A 12,315-nucleotide genomic window follows, 5' to 3' on the forward strand; every position below is an offset into this window, starting at 1 on the left:
CACCCCCAGTCAACTGATCTGGGTTTAATCCACCACCATTCTTTAGCCCACTCAGCCACCCCATTTCAGACATGGCTATATGCAAATCAGTCTGACCCTGTGCCTCATGGGAACAGTACAGCCCGAACTGCCAAGCCATGTCTTCCATGGACCGGAAACAAGCATCCTGGGACCGGTTTCGGATTCATAATCCTCATCAGCCAGGCTATGTTGAATCCAGTGGCCGAGTGCGCAAGGGACTCACGTCTGAGCATACCCTGCCACACTTAGGGCGAACAAAGCGAAACAAAAGGGGATGATGGACGGAGCGTTTGAGCAAATCAAACACTCACCCCCAGTCAACTGATCTGGGTTTAATCCACCACCATTCTTTAGCCCACTCAGCCACCCCATTTCAGACATGGCTATATGCAAATCAGTCTGACCCTGTGCCTCATGGGAACAGTACAGCCCGAACTGCCAAGCCATGTCTTCCATGGACCGGAAACAAGCATCCTGGGACCGGTTTCGGATTCATAATCCTCATCAGCCAGGCTATCTTGAATCCAGTGGCCAAGTGAGCAAGGGACTCACGTCTGAGCATACCCTGCCACACTTAGGGCGAACAAAGCGAAACAAAAGGGGATGATGGACGGAGCGTTTGAGCAAATCAAACACTCACCCCCAGTCAACTGATCTGGGTTTAATCCACCACCATTCTTTAGCCCACTCAGCCACCCCATTTAAGACATGGCTATATGCAAATCAGTCTGACCCTGTGCCTCATGGGAACAGTACAGCCCGAACTGCCAAGCCATGTCTTCCATGGACCGGAAACAAGCATCCTGGGACCGGTTTCGGATTCATAATCCTCATCAGCCAGGCTATCTTGAAACCAGCCTGCAAAAGTACCTTAAGATTGGAAAGTGATGGGTGAAGTTGGAGACAGTCGCCCTAAGTGGGAAGGATATGCCCAGACGTGGGTCCCGTGCTCACTATGCCTTTGGATTGAAGGTAGTTTGACTGATAAGGGGTGATACCCTGAAACCGGTGCCAGTATGCTTGTTTCTGGTCCTGGGGGGACCTGACAGATTGGGCTGAACTGTTCCCATGGGGAGCAGGGTCAAGACTGATCTTCATATGGCTGGGTCAAAACTAGAATGGCATAGTGAGCATGGCGATGGATGTAGGCCCAGATCTCTGTACTGGGGTGAATGTTCAGCATTCAGTCCATCATCATTTTGTGTTGCTACAGAATTATGACCATCAAAATGGAGATGCCTGCGAAAGGTATATATTTAAACATGCTACTAATGCTAATATTGTTATAGGTCATAATCCCTTTAAAAACGTTAAGAAAAATGTGGAGGGGCAAATTGAATTTCTAGGGGTAATTTTACAAGCAGATTTCAAATGTGTAATGCGTGTCCTAAACACACCTAGCCATTGTGGCATTATTCAGTTGATTGGAAATTTTAATTATCCATTAAAGGAACCTATAGCTGAACATATTTATTTACAGTGTGTTTCTAAAGTGCTTTTTTACTGCATGGTATTAGAGCACTGTATAATTACAACCATTCCCAATTAAGATAATGCGCATACATATAACCACATGTCAACAGAAGAAAAACATGGAAATTGGGGAAAGGGATAGGAATACAAATGCCTTTGTTTAACAAACGCAAAAGAACAATTGATGGACAAAATGCAGAACAATGTCTTACATTCACCCCAGTACAGAGATCTGGGCCTAAATCCATCGTTTTATTGCTCACCATGCCATTCCAGTTTGGACCCAGCCAGATGCAAATCAGTCTTGACCCTACGCCCAGTGGGAACAGTCCAGCCCAAACTGCCAGGCCAAGTCCTCCCTGGACTGGAAACCTTCATCCTAGGACTGGTTTCAGGCTTTCAGCCCTCATGAGCCAGGATAGCTTGACACCAGTGGCATGGAGAGCACTGGACCCACGTCTGGGCATACCCATCCCACTCGGGGTGACAAATGCAAAAAGAACAATTGATGTACAGAATGCAGAACGATGTCATACATTCACCCCAGTACAGAGATCTGGGCCTAAATCCATCTTTTTTTTTGCTCACCATGCCATTCCAGTTTGGACCCAGCCAATATATAAATCAGTCTTGACCCTGCGCCCAATGGGAACAGTCCAGCCCAAACTGCCAGGCCAGGTCCTCCCTGGACTGGAACAAGCTTCCAAGGACCGGTTTTGGGCTTTCAGCCAGGGTAGCTTGACTCCAGCGGCATGGAGAGTACGGGCTCACTACACCACTGGATTCAAGCTAGCATGGCTGATGAAGGGTGATGCTCTGAAACCGATCCCAGGATGCTTGTTTCCTATCGAGGGAGGACCTGGCTTGGCAGTTCGGGCTGGACTGTTCCCACAAAGAACATGGTCAAGACTGTTTGGCATATGGCTGGATCCAAACTGGGGTGGTTTGGTGAGCAAAAGAATGATGGCTTAAACCCATATCCTTGTGACTGGGGGTGAATGTTTGCATTGTCCAGCATTCTGTCCATCAATTGTTTCTTTTGCATTTGTTTAACAAACAGCTCTGCACATCTGTTTTAAAATGTTAAACAATTTGATGTTCCCTCTATTATGTAATTCCTAAAATAATTTTCAAACTTTAGACATCCTAATAACTGATATTAATGTAGTGTTTTCTTCTTAATCCGATCTGAATTTCTATTGGCATGGAATTTTTTTATTGCTACAATATTTTTTATTTAAGTCCTTTTACAAATCTTAATATCTTCAAAAAATGTCCATATTGGTTTGACATTTTTCACATGAACAAGTACTTCACTTGAAAAAAGAGGTGACACATTTACAATTTTATGTTGAATTCCCTTGGAAGACCAACACCACTTATTGTAGCCACCCTCTTCAGCAAGCCTGCTACAATTGTAGCTCTCTGTCCCGATTTTTTGTGATCCAGTGAATAAGAAATTGCAAGTCATCATCAGTCATGGGTTGCCCTGTTGGCTACCTCAGACTGTAATTGTGTCTGCAAACATTATTGAAGCACCTACTCATTTCAATCACAGCTGGGCTTGTGGGAGCTTACATTGCAGGATTCTGTGATTCTTTTGTAAATTGTATTATATTTTGTGTTCACAGATGAAGAATTATCCATAAAGGAGGAAAAGGCACAGGAAGGCTTAAAGGAGGAGAAAGATCCAGACCAAGCCATAGATCAAAAGGAGGACGGGGAATTTGTCAAGCGGGAGAAGGTTGATAGTGCGAAAGAGGTGGTGGCTGTTCAAATTGTGAAGGAGATAGATGAACATATTGTAAAAGAGAAGGAAGAGAAGAAAATTATTGAAGACAAAGTGATAGAGCAATCAAAAGAGACACAGAGTAAATCCACCATACTAGACAATAAGGACAGCATTGTAAAGATAGAGAAATCTGAGGAAGTTGAATCTTCTGAAACTACTAGTGAACTCTTGGGCAAGGAGAGCTTAATTGAAAGCAAGATTATCAAGTTTACCAAAGAAGAAAATGATTCCTTTAAGGAAAATGTAAAACCTGTGAAAGTTGAAAGTAAGGATCAAAAAGACTCAGATTCAAAGAATCGTTCAGATAAGGTTAGTGAAGTTGAGAGATCAGAAATATCTGTAATAGTCAGATGTTCCCCGGAGGTTACAGAGAAATATACTGAAGAAACTGAAAAACTTAAGAATGATCAACAGGCGAAAATACCTCTGAAAAAGAGGGAAATAAAGCTAACTGATGACTTTGATAGCCGAAGTAGAGGATCCATGTGTAAATCTGTGACGCCCACAAAGGAAATGTTAAGGGAGGGAGGGAAAGTCGATGATGAGGTTGTAAAGCGAACTCCTATATGTGCAATGACTGGAACTGATGGAAAGCCACTTGTGAATGGGGAGGTGAGCAATGGAAAACTCATTCCTCTGGGTAAAACTAAAACGGTTATAGTGAACCTATGCAGCACAAAAGAACATATATCATCTAAAGAGGAAAATGGCATAGTAGGAGAGAATACACACTCTGTTATCAAAAGTGTGGCCACTGCAAAGACTGAAAACAATGTGGCATTGGTGGCTAAAGAGGTTACTGACCAGGGGTCTGAGAAATATAATCACAAAGTATCTATGAATATTGATTCTCTTTTAATGAGAAAGCAAAAAGGCTTCATAGGTCAACCTGAAAAGACAGTGGGAGATTTCTCAACTAAAGGTGAATCTAGTGCAGAAAATAATCCTGAAGTGACTACTGAAAAGCCCCAAACAGATTTGCTTCCTCAAATTAAAGGAGATTTTGGACAGCCTGAAAAATTAGAGACCTCACTCTCTAGCAAGCAGACTGCAACAACTTTGCCATGTAGTAAGGCACCTCAAAAAACCTTGTCATCTTGTTCTCCACCTGGGACATCCTTGCCTTCTAGTGAACTCCAGAAGAAACCTTTGGCTTCTAGTGAGCCACCCAAAAAAATCTTATTTTGCAGCAAACCACCTCAAAACACTTTATCTTCTAGTGTGCCACAGGAGAAACCTTTGTCTTGTAAAGAACCTCAAGAGAAACCCTTGTCTTGTGCTGAATCTCTAGAGAAACTTGTTAATTGTAATGAATCGCCAGAAAAAACCCTTTTTCGCAGTGAGCCACCAGAAGAACCCGTGTCTTATAGTAAGCAACCAGAGAAAGCTTTGTCTTTTAGTGAGCATCAAGAAAAACCTTTGTGTTGTGATGAGCCACCAGAGAAACCCATTCCTTGTGACGATTCACTAGAAAAAACAGTGTCTTGTCGTGAGCCACCTGAGAAACCCTTGTCTTGTAGTGCTCTACCAGACAAACCGTCCTCTTTTAGTGAGCCACCGGAGAAATCCGCATCTTGTGATGAACAAGCTCAATTAATTGTTACTAGAAAAAGGGGTTTAAGAAGTAGATCAAAGAGAAAGCCGAATCTGTTGAAAACAGCATCTGCTTGCCCATCACCCCCTACTGCTCTGTCTGCAAAAGGTTTGTTGACTGAAGAAAGCATAGAGGTGGACCATGAAAGTTCAGAAACCAAAATCTCTCTTGATGGCAAACTAGAAGAGAAAACTAGGACAGAAAAACAACAGATAGAGGCTACAAAGGAAAAATCAGAGCCCCTTGAAAGTGTGCAGGTCTCTAATAAAGAAATACTTCCAAAGACTGAGAAAAAAACACCACTTTTCAAAAGCAGAGCAAAACATAGGCTGCCCTCTGAAGAGGAAAACAGTGGAACAGAAAGTAAAGAGATGACCTCTGAAAGGCAGAAAGATGGCCTTAAATTGACAATTAGAATTGCAAACAGGAAGAAAAAGCCAGATGCACCTCCAGATAAAGAGTCTAAAGATGTTAAATCTCTGCAAATGTCCGAGGAATTTAAAACAACAAAAGAATCCAAGAATGTTGAGTCTCTCCTTGAAAGTGAAGGTCATAAAACAAAGACAGAAGTTAAAAAGGTAAAATCCCGTCAAAATTCTGAGGGTCTTAAATCCAGTGACATTACATCTCTTACAAAGTGTGACAAATTAAAGGGTAAACTTTGCCCTAAGATGGCAACATCTCTTCCAAAAGATGCAGATCTTATAAATCCTGAAGAAGAGGAAGGAAGTATTGGTCGTTCTTTGAGGAGATCTCCAAGGATATCAAGACCCAGTGTGAAAGTGGTTGCTGTTAGGGATCAGAATTGTGAGAAGAAAAAAGCAGACGAAGAAGAGAAACCACCTACACAGTTGCCTGATGACACAGGTGACGCAAAACCAGAAAATGAATTTCTGTCAAAACTGAAGAAGGTAAGTCTGAGTACATCGACCTTCATCAGTCCACCTTATATGTACGGTACCTACTTTGGAGTGTATATTTCTTATTGCTGTATGTGAATTGTTGCCAGTTGAAAAATTCCATATGTTTTAAAACGCCATGTACATAACTTCCTTACACTTTAAGAAATATGTTTTGTCTTGCTCACCCACAGTACATTTGTGAACAATGTCAAAAGCATAAAACAAAATACTTGGCAAACAACGTAGGCATCTTTTTATATACCTATAGATATCATGTGTGTGTGTGTATATATATATATATATATATATATATATATATATATATATATATATATTTTCCTTATTTCAGTTTGTCATGTCTCTTCACCTTTAATGAGAAAATACCATAGCTGTTCACCTGTAATAAGTTACTACAGTTGAGTTATGGAGTCATAAAGCCTCCTACCAGAGCTAGCAACTGAGGACAAAAGCCTGTCACAAGCAAGATAAATGAAAACTGAGATCGTTTTTCTGATTTGTTTCTCTAAAATAAATGGCGATCAGATGAAACTAGATATTTATTGCAACACGTTTTTTTCCCCCATGCTATACATCATTATCATAAGTGATGTCATCAATGATGCCATTGAACATGTCATGAGTGATGCAGGATATGAGGTCAAAAGCAGTTCATGATGGGGACACAAGTTATAGTTTGCTCAGTAAACTCTTAACTGGTGAATTTCAGTTGTTTTTTTGTTTTTAAACATTGCTTTTTGTATTTCCACACCTTAACTAAAACATCATGTTAGTGAAAAATAAAATTATGTTCGAGGCATGTGGGCTGCTGAATTCATATCTATAGCATATCTATAGCATAGATCGCCGCCTAGTGTTGGGTCCGGATGATTGCACATTGTTGTCCTGGAAGAGTCTTCGAAGTATCACGAGATAGGTGGCTCCTCCCCTGGACTACAGTGCGCATGGGCATCGACTCCATCCTCAGATTGTTTTTTTCCGCCATTGTTTTCGGATGTCCTTTCGTTATCTCCAGTCGGAATCAACTTAAAAACTTTTCGAGGCCCTAAGTCCTTTTTCTATACATCGGTATTGTTTGCGTTCGGTGCCCCGGTTCGGTTCCGACTCAGCGAGTCGGATTTCCAGTGAGTCGCGTGACTCTTGAGTGATCGAGGCCCAGTCGACGCAGCAAGACCATCGACGACGAGACATGGAACGGAGCCCGTTCAAGAAGTGTCCCGTGTGTGGATCCAAGTACCCACACGTCGACGTCCACCCGGTGTGCAACAAGTGCCTGTCGCCGGACCACAATGAAGCAAGCTGCATGGCTTGTTCGAAGTTTCGTTCAACGAAGACTCTTCGGCTTCGGCGCGTGGCGCGCATGGCGGCCCGGCAGTCGGCCCCGGCACCGGTGGACATCTTCGAAGGCGAAGAAGCAGGCGAACAAGAGGTTCGAATGCAGATTTCACCTCCAACGGTAGACGTCGAATGCGGATACGACGCGGTTGTCGAAGGCCTCGATGTTGAAGAAGTCGTCCAAGAGGTAGGAGACGACGATGAGGCCTATGGGGCCATGGAAGATAGCTCAGAGGAAGAGCTATGCCCCGTTCGAACATTAACCAAGGCTCAGGTCGAGGGATCGCCACTCGGCCTTACCCAAGACCCTATACCAGCATCCACGGCCTCGCCTTCTGGCCCGGCCACGGACACTTCGGCGGAGCCGCCATTGTCGAAACCGAAACTGAAACCATCGGTGTCGACGACAACAACAAAAATGGCCGAGGCGCCATCGACACCGAAGACGTCTGCTCCCCCATCGACGCAGTCTTCTTCCGAGGTGTCTAAGCGGTCGGCGCCGACGAAAGCTGTCGACACGGTCAAGGTGACGAAAGGGGTCAAGATCGTCGAGCCGAAGCTAAAGAAGGCCGCCGACTCGGAGCCCAGAAAGACCGTCGAGCCGAAGCCAAAGAAGGCCATCGAGCCGACATCAAGCAAGGGCGTCGAACCGAAGACCGGGACCCCGACGCCAGTGGTCAAGGCCGCCGATCCGAAGCCGTCGCCGGCCGCGTCTACAGCCAAGGCCAAGTATCGTGGTGCGCCTAAGCAGGATGCTCCGGCGCCTCGCTCCGAGAAGCAAAAGTCAACGGCGCTCGGGTCTTCCCCTGGGGGTGGACAGAAGTCGACTATCGGGTTGACGAAGCCGTCCGCTTCCTTTACGAAGCAGGTCTCGGACTCCCTCAAGCGAATTAGAGACAAAGCTTCATCGTCGGATCCGAAGACGCCTTCCGCCTCGAAGACCGTTGCCTCGACGCCACAAACTTCGACGCCGATCCTCTTCACGTTGCCGCCGAAGGTGGCGCCAAAGGCCTTCGCACCCCGTTCGGTGCCCAAAGACTCTGGGGTGTCGAAGCCAACTCACCCGGCTGGGAGTATGCTGCCTCAACAACACTTGCTAGAGGAGCAGACAGAACATTTTATCGATGCCGACACCGGAAAGCTAACGCTTTACAAAAGGAAAGTCACGGCAACGCAGCCTTTGGAGTCATATACCATTCCTCTGAAGCGCAAACGGCCTGCTCAAGATTCCATGGTCTTGGTCGAACCACTTGTTCCACAGTCCCACAGAATTACGACACCCTTACCTACTTATTCTGAGGGAGAGGATGCAGGAGAGCAGGAAGATGAATATAACTTCCCAGCCAACACAGAGCCTGATGAGCAACAGGACTCCTGGATAGTAGCTGGTGACCAAGGGGATCAGCACACAGTCCATGACCCTCAGGTCTACAATGTTAAGACTTCTCCCACAGAGGATTCTGCGGCATTTAATGCCTTGATTGAAAGAGCAGCCAAAAACCACGATGTGGAGCTACATGCTGACCCTGTGGATGTGGACTTCCTATTTGACACTTTTTCAACAGCTGAAAAGACTGTCAAGACTCTTCCTATGCTGAAGGGGGTCCTTAAACATGCTGCGGACATCTTCAAGGAACCTACACGGTCCAGGGTGGTCAACCCTAGAATCGAGAAGAAATACAGAGCAGCACCTGGCGATCCTACCTATATCAAGGGCCAGTTGCCATTGGACTCTTTGGTGGTTTCCAATGCCCGCAAGAGGGCAAATTTGCAGACCACCGGTGATGCTCCTCCCCCGGACAAAGAGTCAAAAGTGCTGGAGGCATCTGGAAAGAGGGTGGCAGCTCAAGCGGCCAATATCTGGCGCATATCAAACACACAGGCGCTCTTGGCACGTTACGACAGGGCACACTACGACACACTAGAGACCCTATTGCAACATCTACCAGACCAGTATAAAGAGGCGGGGGAGATGCTTATCCAAGAAGGGAAGCTCATCACTAACGCTTCCATTAAGTGCGCCCTAGACGTTGCGGACACTGCCGCCAGAGCAATAAATACTAGTGTAGCTTAGACGGCAAGCATGGCTCAGAATCTCAGGTTTTAAACCAGAAATCCAAACCACCATCCTTAACCAGCCGGTAAACCCTGACAGGTTATTTGGTTCAGAGGTGGATACCACCCTGGAGAAAATAAAGAAAGATACTGAGACTGCCAAGTCCATGTGCGCTCTCCAGTCCCAGCAGTTTCGAGGGAACACTTTTCGTCGCTCAGGCAATCGAGGTGTTAACAGAGGCCAGATGGCACAGCAGACACAGTTCAATAAAGGTGGGGCGCAATCCTCGTACACCAAGCAGAGTAGAGGAGGATATCGGGGCAACAGCACCAACGGCAGAGGCAGAGGCAACAACAACTCCCGTTCCTCTGCCGCCAACAAAAAGTGACTCCCTGTCACTGCCCCCCGACCATACAACACCTGTCGGGGGGAGACTCCAGCAGTTCCTGCCAGTCTGGAAATCCATCACCACAGACAGGTGGGTCAGGAAACTTATCCAGTTCGGCTATTGTTTGGAGCTAACATCCACTCCACCCAACATACCACCAAAGCACCGTCCTATGTCAGCAGAGCATTTGCACTTATTGCAGCAGGAGGTTCTTGTCATGCTGCAAAAAGGCGCAATAGAGCTCGTGCCAGTGGAGGAAGAAGGCACAGGGGTGTACTCCCTGTACTTCTTAATCCCAAAGAAGGACGGCTCCCTCAGACCTATTCTGGACCTGAGGCCCCTAAACCAGTACATTCTCTCAGAACACTTCCACATGCTAACACTGCAGCAGGTTCTTCCATTACTCAATCAGGGAGACTTCCTCGCAACCTTGGATCTCAAGGATGCTTACTTTCCCATCCCACTCCACCCATCCCACAGGAAATACCTCAGGTTCACTATACAGAACAGGCATTACCAATTCAAGGTCCTTCCTTTCGGAGTGACCACAGCCCCCAGAGTGTTCACGAAATGTCTGGCAACGGTGGCGGCGCACCTCAGGAGGCAAAACGTCCACGTCTATCCTTATCTGGACGACTGGCTGGTTCAAGCAAAGTCAGCCCAGCAGTGCGCCGCCGACATGTCCCACACCATTCATCTCCTTCACGGTCTGGGCTTCTCGCTAAACTATCCGAAGTCGCACCTTCAGCCAGCACATGTGCGGCAGTATCTGGGTGCGACGATAGATACTCTAGCAGCCACGGCTCAGCCGAATTCAGTGAGGATCGACAACATCCAGTCGCTCATCCAAAAGTTCAGACCGCAACACTCACTTCCAGCGAGAGTGTTCATGCAGTTGATAGGCATGATGGCCTCCTGCATCTTCATAGTCCCGCACGCCAGGTTGCATATGTGTCCGCTCCAGGAATGCTTGGCACGTCAGTGGACTCAGGCTCAAGGACAGTTGAACGACCTAGTGTTGGTGACCGGTCGGGCATACAATTCTCTGCATTGGTGGAATCCACACAACCGTTGCAAGGGCCGACCGTTCCAAGAGCCTGTGCCACAAATTATCCTAACAACGGACTCATCTCTCCAGGGATGGGGAGCTCATGTGCTCCACTACACGGTGCAGGGACTATGGACGACGCAGCAAAAGAAGATGCACATCAATTACCTAGAACTGATGGCAATCTTCATGGCATTGAAGTCCTTCAAAGTACATCTGTGCAACAAGGTCGTGTTGATCCGGACGGACAACATGACGGCCATGTACTACATTCAGAAGCAGGGAGGTACACACTCTCCACAGTTGTCTCATCTGGCTCAGAGCATGTGGAAGTGGGCCGTTCAGAGGAACATCTTCCTCATGGCGGAACACCTCCCGGGCAAGGACAATCAGATGGCGGATCTGCTCAGCAGGTACAGCCACCAGATGCACGAGTGGGAGATACATCCATCAGTACTCCACCCGTACTTCCAGCACTGGGGTCATCCAGAGATAGACCTGTTTGCCACAAGGGAAAACGCAAAATGCCAAAGCTTTGCCGCCAGGTTCCCTCACCCACAGTCGCAGGGCAATGCGATATGGATGAACTGGTCAGGCAAATTTGCGTACGCTGTTCCCCCAGCGCCTCTCATTCCGCTTGTGGCAAGAAAGCTAAGGCAACACTCGATGACGCTCATCCTAGTTGCTCCAACGTGGGCACGCCAACCATGGTACACCACGTTTCTAGAACTCTCCGTGGTACCGCATCAAAGGCTGCACCTCACACCCAGGCTCTTGACGCAGAACCATGACGACATTCAGCATCCAGATCCGCAACAGCTCAATCTAGCGATCTGGCTCCTGAGGTCTTAGAGTTTGGCTACCTTGATTTGCCTCCTGAATGCATGGACATCATCCGGGAGGCCAGAAAGCCCACTACCCGAGCTTGCTATGCAGCAAAATGGAAGCGGTTTGTCATTTACTGTAATGAACACAATATCAACCCGCTAGATGCATCCATTCCTAATATCATCTGCTATTTGTTACATCTTTACAAATGCAATCTAGCATATGCTTCCATTCGGATACACTTATCCGCCATAGCGGCTTATCTTCAAAACAGGCAGCATCTCTCTGTTTTCAGGGTGCCTGCCATTAAAGCCTTTCTGGAAGGGCTGAAGCGCGTCATCCCTCCCTGGACCCCGCCAGCTCCTGTGTGGAACCTCAACGTGGTCTTTACCAGGTTGATGGGCCCACCTTTTGAGCCTCTCCATTCATGTGAGATTCAATTCTTAACATGGAAAGTAGCTTTTCTCATTGCCATTACTTCTCTACGGCGTGTTAGTGAGCTGCAGGCACTCACTGTACAAGAGCCATTTATTCAAATTCATTCCAACAGGGTAGTGATGCGCACTAACCCTAAGTTTCTTCCGAAGGTGGTGTCGCAGTTTCATGTTAATCAAACCATAGAACTGCCGGCATTCTTTCCAAACCCTGAAACAGTAGCCGAAAGAATGCTCCACACACTTGATGTCCAAAGGGCGTTAATGTACTACATTGACAGGACGAAAGATTTCAGAAAGACACAACAGCTCTTTGTTGCCTTCTCAGCCCAGCACAAAGGCAATCCCATTTCCAAAGCAGGAATAGCCAGGTGGATCGTTAAGTGCATTCAGATTTGCTATCACAAAGCTAAGCGCACTTTAACG

At 46.6% G+C, this 12,315-nt stretch overlaps 1 protein-coding gene across 1 annotated transcript in view; it reads left to right on the forward strand.

Annotated features, from left to right (window-relative positions):
* Positions 1 to 12,315, forward strand: part of RSF1 (remodeling and spacing factor 1) — a 713,574-nt gene that overhangs the window by 159,739 nt on the left and 541,520 nt on the right. Inside the window, exon 6 of the mRNA XM_078658500.1 lies at positions 3,126 to 5,791. Coding sequence (XP_078514626.1) covers positions 3,126 to 5,791 — 2,666 coding nt within the window. The remainder of the gene's footprint in view (positions 1 to 3,125; positions 5,792 to 12,315) is intronic.

This window comes from Lissotriton helveticus, chromosome 8 (assembly GCF_964261635.1).
Source record: "Lissotriton helveticus chromosome 8, aLisHel1.1, whole genome shotgun sequence".
Taxonomy (NCBI): Eukaryota; Metazoa; Chordata; class Amphibia; order Caudata; family Salamandridae; genus Lissotriton; species Lissotriton helveticus.